A 10,503-nucleotide genomic window follows, 5' to 3' on the forward strand; every position below is an offset into this window, starting at 1 on the left:
TCCATTGAAGCCCGGTGACCCCTGTCCCCTGAAGAACACTCAACGCTACCTGGTCTTCCAAAGCTTCCAAGCGGTAAATGAAACCACGCCAGACGCCGCAAACATACCGCTCCATATGCCCATCAACTTGACAATGACCTCTTGGGCGGTCTTCTCAATTGCAGCCGCATCGTTCGCCCTCGGCAACGGCTCATCGGGAACAGGCACATTCAGAAACTTGCACAGAGGCTCCCACCCTTCTTTCAGATCCATGATGAGCAGCTTATCGGCCGGCACCATCTGCTGCACAGAATGATTCCAATTCGGAAGTATTGCTGATCCAAAGGTTAGTATTGGCACGCACAAATCTCTATGATCTTTGGGTGGGATGCAGAGAAAGGTCTCACAGTGATAATGGTCCTGGCCATCAGACGGGCCCTTGATCTTCATCGCCGAGTTGGTGAACTCATTCACCAGCGTCGGGAACCAGCGCCAGCCGGGAACTGGCCACATCACGTACGGCAGCCACCACATGGAGGCATTGCTTCCCACCAGCTGGATACTTTTCGCAAACTTTTCGTTATCCCGTGTCGTCAATACCACCTTAGCGTCCGGGTACAGCTCCAGTAGGTCGGGAATAAAGTCGATCGGCGGCATGTCGGTGCACCCGACGTACCCCGCGAAAATGTCTTCTAGCAGCCTGTGGAGTCGCGCTTTATCGCCGGCGCGCTTGGCCTCGTACGCCTGCGCGAGCTTCTTGCAGTACGCTGATTTCGCACCATCAATTAGCACAATCTCTCACATCTAGACGCATCAACTACATAGTGTAATGGGCAAACTTACCATCTTCGCGGTGGAGAACTTGCGTGCCGCCATGCATCACGGGTCCGTCGAGGAGCTTCTCCAGCGCCAGCTGCAGAGAGACGGTGCCGGTCCGGGAGTACCCGGCGCCGATGACCTGGATCCTCCGGGACGGATCGGTGGGAACGGACGGCGCTCCGCCCATTTTTTCTTTCGGCGTCAGAGAAGAATATCGGCGGCGTGCTTCGGTCTAAAATCACGACATTTGCAACTCTGCCGGCGATTGCGTGATTTTTAAAGGCCGCCGATGTTCCGCTATCTGGCACCTCCTTCAAACGGACAGGGTGGAGCGGCGGGGGAGGATGGCGGCCATGTGCGGGATGGAGGAACTTCAGAATGGATAGGATGGATGGGTGCGCAAGCGAGGCGGGTCTGTTGGGGCGCAGATGCCCAGAAATGCAGCGGAAGACAGGCCTGTCTGCATGATATTGGTTGGATGTTACCTCGCGCTGCCCGTTTAGATTGTCTCTCTAAGCGATCATGTGCTCGGTTAGATATGGTTTGCTACCTTCTATTACCTAGTTGGGAAGATCATCGGGCGCTCGATGATCACGATGGCCTTTGAAAGAATAATCCGGATTAGAAAGCTTCATATTTTACGATCTTGTCTTCCCTCTCAGTTGGTAGTAAGATGAAAGCAGCCAGTTTCTGACCGTCCTTTAAATGCGTCCTCCAGCTCCTTCGGTACCATCCAGTGCTTGTCAAACTTCCGGCCCCCAAGGAGAAACCAACGCGGCCGATCGACATGTTCCTCGTCAAACTTCTTCCGGCCGTTGAGCTGGCTTGCCCCACGATTTGCTTCCCCAGGCGCAAAGTAAGACATTTCCAGGGGTGCTCGGGTATTCGCCGCCGTTCCCCCAAAATGCACATCCATTCGCCGCAGCGATGGCATCTTGGCAACAGCTTCGGCGAACGAGACGGCCAGGGGTGTGAAGGTGGCTGGGTCGGGGGTCAGTCGGAACCAGCGCCCGGGGAATTCGCCGGCCTGCTTGGCCCACTCAAAGTCCGGTTGGAAGTCTGAGGCGTCCGAATCATCTGAGTCCAATGCCGCTAGAGATGCGTCAGAGGTTGTCGCGTAGCCTCCGTCGTCCATCATGGCTTTTTCAGGGTTCCCGGTCAGCAAGTACTTTCCGTCTGGGGTCGTGACAGCGCAGTCCACGTAGAGATATTCGAGGGACAAGGACAGCAAGTCTTCTGGATTCGATCGCGAGCCAAAGGCGACTGGCGACAAAATCCACAGCGACTCTAGGTGTAACCTCCGAAGCGTGGGAAGCTGGCAGAGTCGCCGCACACCAAGACTTAATCTGTCCTCCGGCTCGCCGTTGTATAACAGATTGCCAGGTTCAAACGTCTCATCATGGGGATCCGCATCCTCCAGTTTGACCTTGAACTCAACAAGACTCGGAAACGCCGTGTTCATCAGCGCATTCCCCAGAGAGGACCGAATTTCTCGCCGCGCAGACATGAGACGGCGCGTCAGCAGCCTCAACCTCCACTCCATCTTCCTCGCCGACGTCAAGGCGCCCGAGATGGCCGAAATCACGTCGGGATGCAGATTGCGACCACCTGGCCCCCCGTCGAACTCAAAGTCCGAGACGCACGCTACCTGCGGCAGCCCGGATGATCCAGTCCCGGACGGCGGCAGCACGCTCTCGTCGAAACGGATGTACCGAAAGTGATCGCGCACCTGCCATATAGGAGCGACCCGATGGTTGTGCGCGTTAACCAGCTCCCCGTCCTCTTCCATCTCCTCCACTAGCCAGTCTGTCGGTGACGCGACGACCATCTTCAGCGTGATCCCCGGACCATACCGGCGGCGCTCCCATTTCGCCAGCCGACCGAGAAATTTTGTGACAGCTTTCGTGAAATGTGCGTTGTTTTCTGCGGCTTCTTTTGAGCTCTGTATCTTTTTCAGGCGCTTATTACTGATGGCTGGAAGGACGATGTGGAAGTCGATGTGCTGGACGTATGCGCGTTGCTGCGGGTCCAAAAATGCCTGATTGAATTGGCTGAGACCCTCGTTGGTGCTTGGCACCTGGACCCGGACCGAAGGGCCGAAGTCGTCGATTTCAAAGGCGTCGAATTCAGTCTCCATATCCATGAGAATGTGTGAGTAACGATCGATGGTGAGTGAGATTTGAGAGATGGGGTGAGCGGATGCCCAAAGAGTCAAGGTGTGCCTGCGAACAGTGGCGGCAGAGTGGGTAGTTGCGTGATGTTTGCTTCTGGCGCCACCAACCGGAGCAGTCCGGACAAAATATGAAGCGAAGCCTCAAGCACAACACTCCTCAATGATTCTCTATAGATCTTTACATGGACGCAGATGGAAACGACGGATGGACGCATTTCCTGAGGGTTTTGCTACCCGGGCGGGGCCAGCTTTGAACTACAAATTGAAATTTTCCAGACTTGATTATGACTCTCGAAGGAATCTTCGCATCTCAAAACTGCATCTCGAAGGAACGTTAAAATTCCATAACTCTGCATAAAGCTCTAGTGTGGAGAGCAGCTCAAAACATGTCACCTCTTATTACTACTTCGGCTCAGTTGTGCCTACCTAGCCTCAGTCAACACCAATAGATCGTGGGCGGAATTCTTTCTCCGCGCAACAGTGGCACCTGGCCTTAGGCCATTTTTGTACGATTTTGATTCCATTCATACTTAAACGCTCCCCCCTTGCAGTTTATGGCAATGAATCGGCCGAGAGCTTCGCGCAAGCGGGCAGATACAAAAGGCGCGGAATATTTCGCTTACATGGATGGATCTCCCCGGCGAACCCTGCGCTAGCGGTGTTTGATAAGTCAGATTGAATCTTCTCCAATGTGTTCACATCGTACCTAGATTTGGCGTTACCTTCAATAGTTAGTCGCGGGCCGGGTCGCTGCATTGTAACCCAGTTGATGGGGAGTATCCGAAATCCGAGCCAGCAAGCTAGATCGTCGGGAGACTCGATGCTCGGGGGTTGGCTCCACATTGGCACTTAGCCAACGCGTACCTGAACTATTGTTCTTAGCAACAACAAGGCTGGCCTGTGGCCAATTTCTTGTTATGGACTCACCGGTGAAGGGTTGTGGGTTTCTTTCAAGAGCACCTTGGTTTACAGCCGCCGTACTGGAACTCAGGAAAGGTTGCGATTGGCTTTGCTCGGACTCAATTAGGATAGCATCTACCAAAACTCAACATGGAGTTCCCTGTGTTTACCTATGGAGGTTTGCGGAGTAAGAGTAAGCTCAGATGTTGTCATACCGATGAGACTCGATGGAAAATTCTTCTGTCAAATGTTACCATGTACACTGTAGCAGGGCGCAGCTTGTCAGTCCAAGGCTGATAGGTACTACTTTATTGTGCTGCCAAGACGAACTCGATTATGCGACTAGCTTAGTCTTTGGATTTGATCTGGACTTAGTACAAATTCATAAATGCTGCCAGCGTCTCCGTCATCAACATCCGCCTCCACGTCGGCGGCGGCTACGGCGGCTCCGGTCTCGACATCTTCCCCACCGTCGGCTTCCGCGGCATCCCGACCAACTGGGACCTGCGCCAGCCAGGTTGAGCCGGACACCTTACTGCTTGGGGATGGTGGCAAGTTCGATCTTGCTGCTTTGGAGGGTGCTCATGTCACTGACACTGAACTGGTATGTGACTCTTTATCTTGAGATCTTGTGATCGCGGCTAGCTGACATGCTTGTGCAGTAAGCAATTTTCTGCCCAACATGAAACGGCGTTGAGTACATCCGCTGTCGCGGGTTCTACTGACCGCATTTACTTTTAGCCTCACGATAGCAGCTAGCGGCGCCAACACGACTGACATTTCGGAGCAGTTCAATGCCTTAAGGATCGAGTAATGACTCAAAATGCCATAGGTGGAAGCATCTGGCTCCTGTCTTCGCTCAAAGTTAATGCTCACTTAGAATGGCCTATGACGAGGACGAGAAATCTATGAGACGCTGTAACATCGCTTCAGAAGTTGGTTTCAGTCACTTAGTTGGGTTGGTGGACAAATATGGTGCGTTGTGGGAGGAGATCAAGCCAAGATTGAAATAAAAGGTTCCAATTAGTTTCATTCAATCCTCTATCGACTCAAAGAAAATTCCCAGCCGCGATTTATGCGCATCGCTCCCGTTGTTAATGACTGTCTATCTCTACTCCGCCGGCTACACCTATCTTACAGGAAAATATTCAACCCGCTTTGATTCTCAAGTGAAAGGACTTTGCTTTCACAGGACTCTCAGGTTGACGTAGCACTGCTTCGGCTTACGAGTCAACCCCTCAACGTCCTCGTAAGTCGACAGCTCCGTTGGACAAGGTAAGAATCCAAAGGTCCACACCAGGAGAGTAACCAAGAGCTTCAACTCCATGTATGCCAGTCTGCGTCCGAAACAACCCCGAAGACCGAGACCGAATGGGATGGTAGGCCCAGCCGCCGAGTCGAAAACCTGCTCTCCGGTCTCCTTGTTCGTAACCAACCACCTCTCCGGCCAGAACTTGTTCATACCCTCCTCATTCCAGGATCGCATCCCACGCTCCTCCATGGCATTTTTGCACGACTCACTGCGGAGAGGGTTGGGAATATCGAATGCGGGCTCCGTAAAACTGGCGCCTTGATTGGCGACGAAGACGTTGGTACCTTTGGGGATGCGGTGGCCAAGTACAATGGTGTCCTCGCTAGCCTGGCGTTCTTGTATGATAGTTGTGTGGGCTAAGCGTAGCATCTCTTCGACCAAGGCATCCAAGTATGGAATGCTGGTTTGTACAATCTCGGCGTACGTGGGAGCGCGGCCGTCAGCTACAGCAGCTTCGTGCTTGCTCCGGAGGATCTGGCGTAATCGACTTTGGGCTTCCGGGTTGTCGGAAAGGAATTTGACGCCCCAGCACAAGGTGGTGCTTGTGGTGTCATGTCCGGCGACGATAAAGCCAAGAGTCTAGCAAATACAGCCCGTCAGATCGATCCAGCTCAAACAGGGCAGTCTACTTACCTCATCTCTCATGGTTTGGTTCCAGAACACCGGCTCTCGTCCCTCCTTCTTGGCAAATGTACCTTCCCTCTGCACCATGAGGTCGATGGCCGATTTGACGTAGTCATCATTATCATCCGCGCCTTCATCCTTGTATCGATCGACCGCCTTCATGATCTGCTCTTTCAAGAACTTGTCGAGAATGGCTCTGTTGCGCTGCACGCTGGGTCTCCATCCGATAAACCACCAAGCAAGTTTGGGGAAACCGCTCGCGGCAACTGGGCCCACGTTCTCGACGGAATTCAGTGTTGCTTGAAATGACGGGTCGATGGGCGCGGAAGGGAACTCGACGGCGTTGTTGCTGCCGGCGTTATTGGGTCCGTTGATTTCGTCCAGCTCAGCTGCCGCAACCTTTTCTATTTGCGGGATCAAGGCTCTCTGTTCGATTGCATCGCCAAAGCCAAAGTCGAAAACGGCATCTAGCGCGGCGTAGAAGATGTCCATGTCTGCTTGAAACGCGTTCCCCGACGCGGTCTGCGCCTTGATTTTCCAAAGGTCCAGAAGGCGCGTGGAACTATTGTAGATATTAGGGGCCGCGACTCCGTGTAGGAACTTGGGCGTCATCAGATCCTGCAGGAGGCGCCGGTGAGCCTTCCACTCCGGTCCTGTTTTGATGTTGATGTGGAACTTTGGGGCCTCTCCGCCAAGAAGTGCAATACTGAAGTCGGAACGCTCGAATTCCTTGCGGCGCATCAGGATATCCTGGCCCTCATGAAAGTCGGCGACGAGGACCGAGGGCTGGTGGAAGGGCTCGATGAAGGCCTGGATGATAGGGCTCTTGTGGATGCGGGTCTGGTTGATAAGCCATCCGTAGACATTTGTATTGGCTTCTTTTTGCAGACGGGGTATGTCTCCCAGCAAGTTCTTGGTGGCGTCGACATTGTATGGGATTCCAGGGATTGGCTTGGGGAGTAGATATTGGTACAGGGAGTAGAGAAAGAAGGAAAGCGCCGCAACGGCAGAGGCTACGACGTAGAACATGTCCGTGGGTGATTCTTTAGAAAATTGTGACATAGGTAGAAGGAGTGAAATACGATTAGGCTTGCTTTCAATTATTGATTTGATGGCGATTGAAAACAGCTTTGAAGATGAAGCCCATGGCTCCTGTTTTATCACCATGGCTTGTCACGGTGGAGCACAGTTTCGGGTCCGCGGAAACCCGTTGCGGATATCGCGGGGTGTAATGCGAACATTACAAGTGGTCGCAACATAGTAGGCGTCCGCGGATGACGACAACTCCTGCAACATAATCTGCGATTGAAATTTCAACATTTCTCCAAGATCTCTTGGCGGCTCAGTGCAGGATCATCGCGGAGAATAATTCAGCGGGCGGCCGGTGGCGGCGGCTGTGTCCGGTGGGTAATTCCCGCCGCCACCCCTGACTTACGGAGCTTCGTCCGGCGCTTAGCCTGCCGGAAACGGCAAGGGTGCCGCCGAGGCTTCCAGCGGACGCGGTCTGAACAAACTTCCGACGGAGCTGAGCAACAGCAGAAAATCTCCAGGCTGCCAACACCGCGCTCTTAACGTCAAGGCACAGTGGCGCGCCTGAACTATCAGATCAATATTTCTGTCGCGGGGTAATTGGGGCAGGCACTGACGGGAAGAATGGGTCTAAGTTAGACTTCCAGACCTCCCGAATTGTGACGTCGCGTCATGGAGGCGCGCAACTCACAAGTATATAAATCTTTCTTCCCTTGGCCACACAGGTAAACATGCGTTTCAACTCAGCATCATTCAAATCATCATCATTCGCAAATCCTTCAGCGCTGTTCAGAAATCATGGCTTCGACCACTTTGAACTCCTTCGACGGAAAGGTGATTGCCATCACCGGAGCTGCTAGCGGCATCGGACGCGCAGTCGCGACTTACCTCGCCACCCGTGGAGCATCTCTTGCAATCTCAGACGTTCAGAAAGACGCCTTGTTAAGTTTGGCTACAGAGCTGTCTGCTTCTGGAGTACGCCTTGAGGCCACTGTTGTAGATGTCAGCGATTCCGAACAAGTCAAAAATTGGATTGAAGATACAGTCAAAATCTTTGGAAAGCTCGATGGTGCGGCCAACATCGCCGGCAAAGGGGGATCGACCGTGGATCGCCTCGAAGCGCAGACCGATAAGGACTGGAACCTAGTCCTCGGCATCAACCTATCTGGGACTATGTAAGTCAACGTACCCACTTCCGAAACACCCCCCCATGCGAAACACCCAAAAATAATGGTATCGCAACAACACCACCAATTTCAATTAACTATCAACGAGGCATAGTTGCAACCACTATGCAGCTTTCTGCCTCACTAGGGTAATCAGAGGCGCTGGATTCATCTGTATTAATTTCAACCTCGCTAGCCTCAATCTGGGCTTGCTGTATATCGCCGATAGTCGCAAACTTAGTATTAGGGTCGACTTTGACAGCCTTTCTCTTCCTTGCTGCACTGTTGTTAACTTGGGCCTGGAGAAGCTGGATTTCATGCTGGGCAGTAGCCAGCTGTATAGACTGCTCTTGGAATCCTTTTTTGACCTTTCTGAATAACTGGCGTTGTGTAGTAATACTTTGCTCTAACTGACTAAACAGCTGCAGTTGACTATCTAGATCCTTCACCCTCTTAGGTGTAGACCACGCAACAGCAGATCCAGCAGATGCTAATCCACTTATATCCTGGGCATCCTGGATGCTTTGAGCAGTCTTATTGAGTGGTGTTGATGGTGTTGATGGTGTTGCTGTTGTTGTTGAGGCCTTAGGCAACAGCAGGGAGCTCATGAGAGGCTTGGCTATAGCAACAGGCCATAATCCAGTCCACTTCCAGCCACTTTTGATGTTATCTACCGTCAGCCCAGCCAGGCGTGCTTTCTGATAGCAGGAAATAAAGTTCCTTTTGCCTATAATAGTGGAGTCGTTCCATTGGGTGAGATATCCAAGCTGCTTTCTATAGGCTGACTTAACAGGGCTGAAGACCGACTGATCAAGTGGCTGGAGGACATGTGAGGTGTGCGGCGGCAGAAACAACAGATAGATGTTGTTGATATAGCACTGCCACATGAATTCTGTTGTTGTATGGCTCCCATGCCCATCCAGAATAAGCAGTCTAGCCTCATCAGACTTGCTGGGGGTAGTCTGAGGGATGAAGACTCTCTTCAGCCACTCAACAGCAGTCTCATCAGTAGTCCAGCCATTCTTTGTTGCTGTGAATTCCCATCCATCATATGGGGTAAGATCTAGAGGGAACCACTGCTGCTGGACCGTCTTGCCCTTATATATAACAAGGGGATAGATAGCAATGCCCTCAGCTGAGATACACTCGATGATAGAAACCCAGGCTCGCGATCCGGGCTGCTTTTTCCGCACTGACTTTGTTGATACTCTTCCCAGCACCAGCCCATTATCCCCCTGGCCCTCAAGGATCCCAGTCTCATCCATATTATATCTGTTGGCTGGTTTAATGGTTGCAATCTGGGGGATGGCGAGATATTTGAACCAGTCCCTGATAATCTCAGTAGAAGCCCCATTAACGCGCCTAGAATCGATGGATCGACTTCTCTGGACCTTGATGGATGGGTTCCTCCTGATAAAGGCATTAACCCATCTCTTCCCTAGAGGTTGGGTATCTCCCATCGCAATGAGGATGCGATGGGCAAAGTCCCTCAGTTGCTGATGGGTTGGGGCAAGCCCAAGATCAGCCTGGACTTGCACCCAGCTGGCCAGCTTGGCCTCCTGACTAGCAGAGAGCCTCTGGAAGTCTTCGAAAGCAGCTGCTCTTGGTTGGCGGCCCTGGAGGCGATGGTGAAGAGTGGCGAGTGGGATGCCATATTCACGAGCTGCCTCCCTCTGACTCTTGCCATTGCTGACAGCGTCAATCGCCTGGCTGATCTCAAACTCGGTATACTGAGGCATATCGTAAAAAGGAATTTCTGTGCAAAAATTGAGGTTATTTGGATGAGGGTTTAAAATATTGTTGTTGGTGAAAGTGGGAGGTTAGTGGTGGCGGTGAGGCATTTTTGGGTGTTTCGCATGGGGGGGTGTTTCGGAAGTGGGTACGTTGACTTACTCCATGCGCGAAGAGCTGAAGCATCTTACGGACGGAGGGTCAATTGTCAATGCCTCAAGTGTTCTCGGGCTGCGAAGCGCGCGTGATGCTGGCGGATCGGCTTATGTTGCTAGCAAACATGCGGTGCTAGGGATGACCAGACAAGCTGCGAGGGAATACGGTCATCGCAACATCCGTGTCAATTGCGTCAATCCGTAAGTGGATACTTTTTGGTTAGTGTCAGTTCGCTTGCTGACCTCCTTGACAGTGGTGCCATCGACACCCCGATGATGGCGCAGGCAAAGGCGGAAGACTCTGGTGTTTACAGTCCTCCCATCCCGAGGTGGGGTCAGCCTGAAGATGTTGCTGCTTTGGTAGGCTTTCTGCTCGGTGATGAGTCGACGTACATCTCTGGGACATCAATCGTCATTGATGGCGGACTTACCTGCTGAGTATGTCTGCATCGTTCAAATTCCGTTATTCAGACACAAATTGGAACGAGTTCTACGCTCAAGTGGAGTCTGATAATCATGTGACGGGTGTTCATGGGCCGGGATATATCGCAGTCTGGTAGCTGAAGGGTTATGGACGGACCCTCAATACAGCCTATACAACTGGCGGCAAGGTTT

General features: G+C 52.4%; 7 protein-coding genes across 7 annotated transcripts; 3 read left to right on the top strand and 4 right to left on the bottom strand.

The window, feature by feature from the left end:
- Nucleotides 1-45: 45 nt before the first annotated feature.
- Nucleotides 46-985, bottom strand: CGGC5_v007216 (uncharacterized protein; the record flags this gene model as incomplete). The annotated part of the gene is made up of 3 exons (XM_032035760.1): nt 46-314; nt 387-746; nt 823-985. The coding sequence occupies 3 exons, from the start codon at nt 983-985 to the stop codon at nt 46-48; spliced, it is 792 nt and encodes a 263-aa protein (XP_031885280.1).
- Nucleotides 986-1,456: 471 nt separating this feature from the next.
- CGGC5_v007217 (uncharacterized protein) lies at nt 1,457-2,941 on the bottom strand (the record flags this gene model as incomplete). The annotated part of the gene is made up of 1 exon (XM_032035761.1): nt 1,457-2,941. The coding sequence occupies one exon, from the start codon at nt 2,939-2,941 to the stop codon at nt 1,457-1,459; it is 1,485 nt and encodes a 494-aa protein (XP_031885279.1).
- Nucleotides 2,942-4,259: 1,318 nt separating this feature from the next.
- CGGC5_v007218 (uncharacterized protein) lies at nt 4,260-4,536 on the top strand (the record flags this gene model as incomplete). Its single annotated transcript, XM_066151821.1, has 2 exons — nt 4,260-4,475; nt 4,534-4,536. The coding sequence occupies 2 exons, from the start codon at nt 4,260-4,262 to the stop codon at nt 4,534-4,536; spliced, it is 219 nt and encodes a 72-aa protein (XP_066008692.1).
- A 521-nt stretch (nt 4,537-5,057) lies between these two features.
- On the bottom strand, nt 5,058-6,836 carry CGGC5_v007219 (Cytochrome P450 monooxygenase TRI13; the record flags this gene model as incomplete). Its single annotated transcript, XM_032035762.2, has 2 exons — nt 5,058-5,762; nt 5,817-6,836. The coding sequence occupies 2 exons, from the start codon at nt 6,834-6,836 to the stop codon at nt 5,058-5,060; spliced, it is 1,725 nt and encodes a 574-aa protein (XP_031885060.2).
- Nucleotides 6,837-7,634: 798 nt separating this feature from the next.
- Nucleotides 7,635-8,015, top strand: easD (Chanoclavine-I dehydrogenase easD; the record flags this gene model as incomplete). Its single annotated transcript, XM_032035763.1, has 1 exon — nt 7,635-8,015. One exon carries the CDS (start codon nt 7,635-7,637, stop codon nt 8,013-8,015), a length of 381 nt encoding a protein of 126 aa, XP_031885274.1.
- A 1,271-nt stretch (nt 8,016-9,286) lies between these two features.
- On the bottom strand, nt 9,287-9,741 carry CGGC5_v007221 (uncharacterized protein; the record flags this gene model as incomplete). Its single annotated transcript, XM_066151822.1, has 2 exons — nt 9,287-9,331; nt 9,394-9,741. 2 exons carry the CDS (start codon nt 9,739-9,741, stop codon nt 9,287-9,289), a joined length of 393 nt encoding a protein of 130 aa, XP_066008689.1.
- A 157-nt stretch (nt 9,742-9,898) lies between these two features.
- fabG-17 (3-oxoacyl-[acyl-carrier-protein] reductase FabG) lies at nt 9,899-10,326 on the top strand (the record flags this gene model as incomplete). The annotated part of the gene is made up of 2 exons (XM_032035765.1): nt 9,899-10,089; nt 10,143-10,326. The coding sequence occupies 2 exons, from the start codon at nt 9,899-9,901 to the stop codon at nt 10,324-10,326; spliced, it is 375 nt and encodes a 124-aa protein (XP_031885125.1).
- Nucleotides 10,327-10,503: the final 177 nt, after the last annotated feature.

This window comes from Colletotrichum fructicola, assembly GCF_000319635.2.
Source record: "Colletotrichum fructicola Nara gc5 chromosome Unknown KSG_Nara_v1_contig04, whole genome shotgun sequence".
In the NCBI taxonomy this organism is placed as follows: Eukaryota; Fungi; Ascomycota; class Sordariomycetes; order Glomerellales; family Glomerellaceae; genus Colletotrichum; species Colletotrichum fructicola.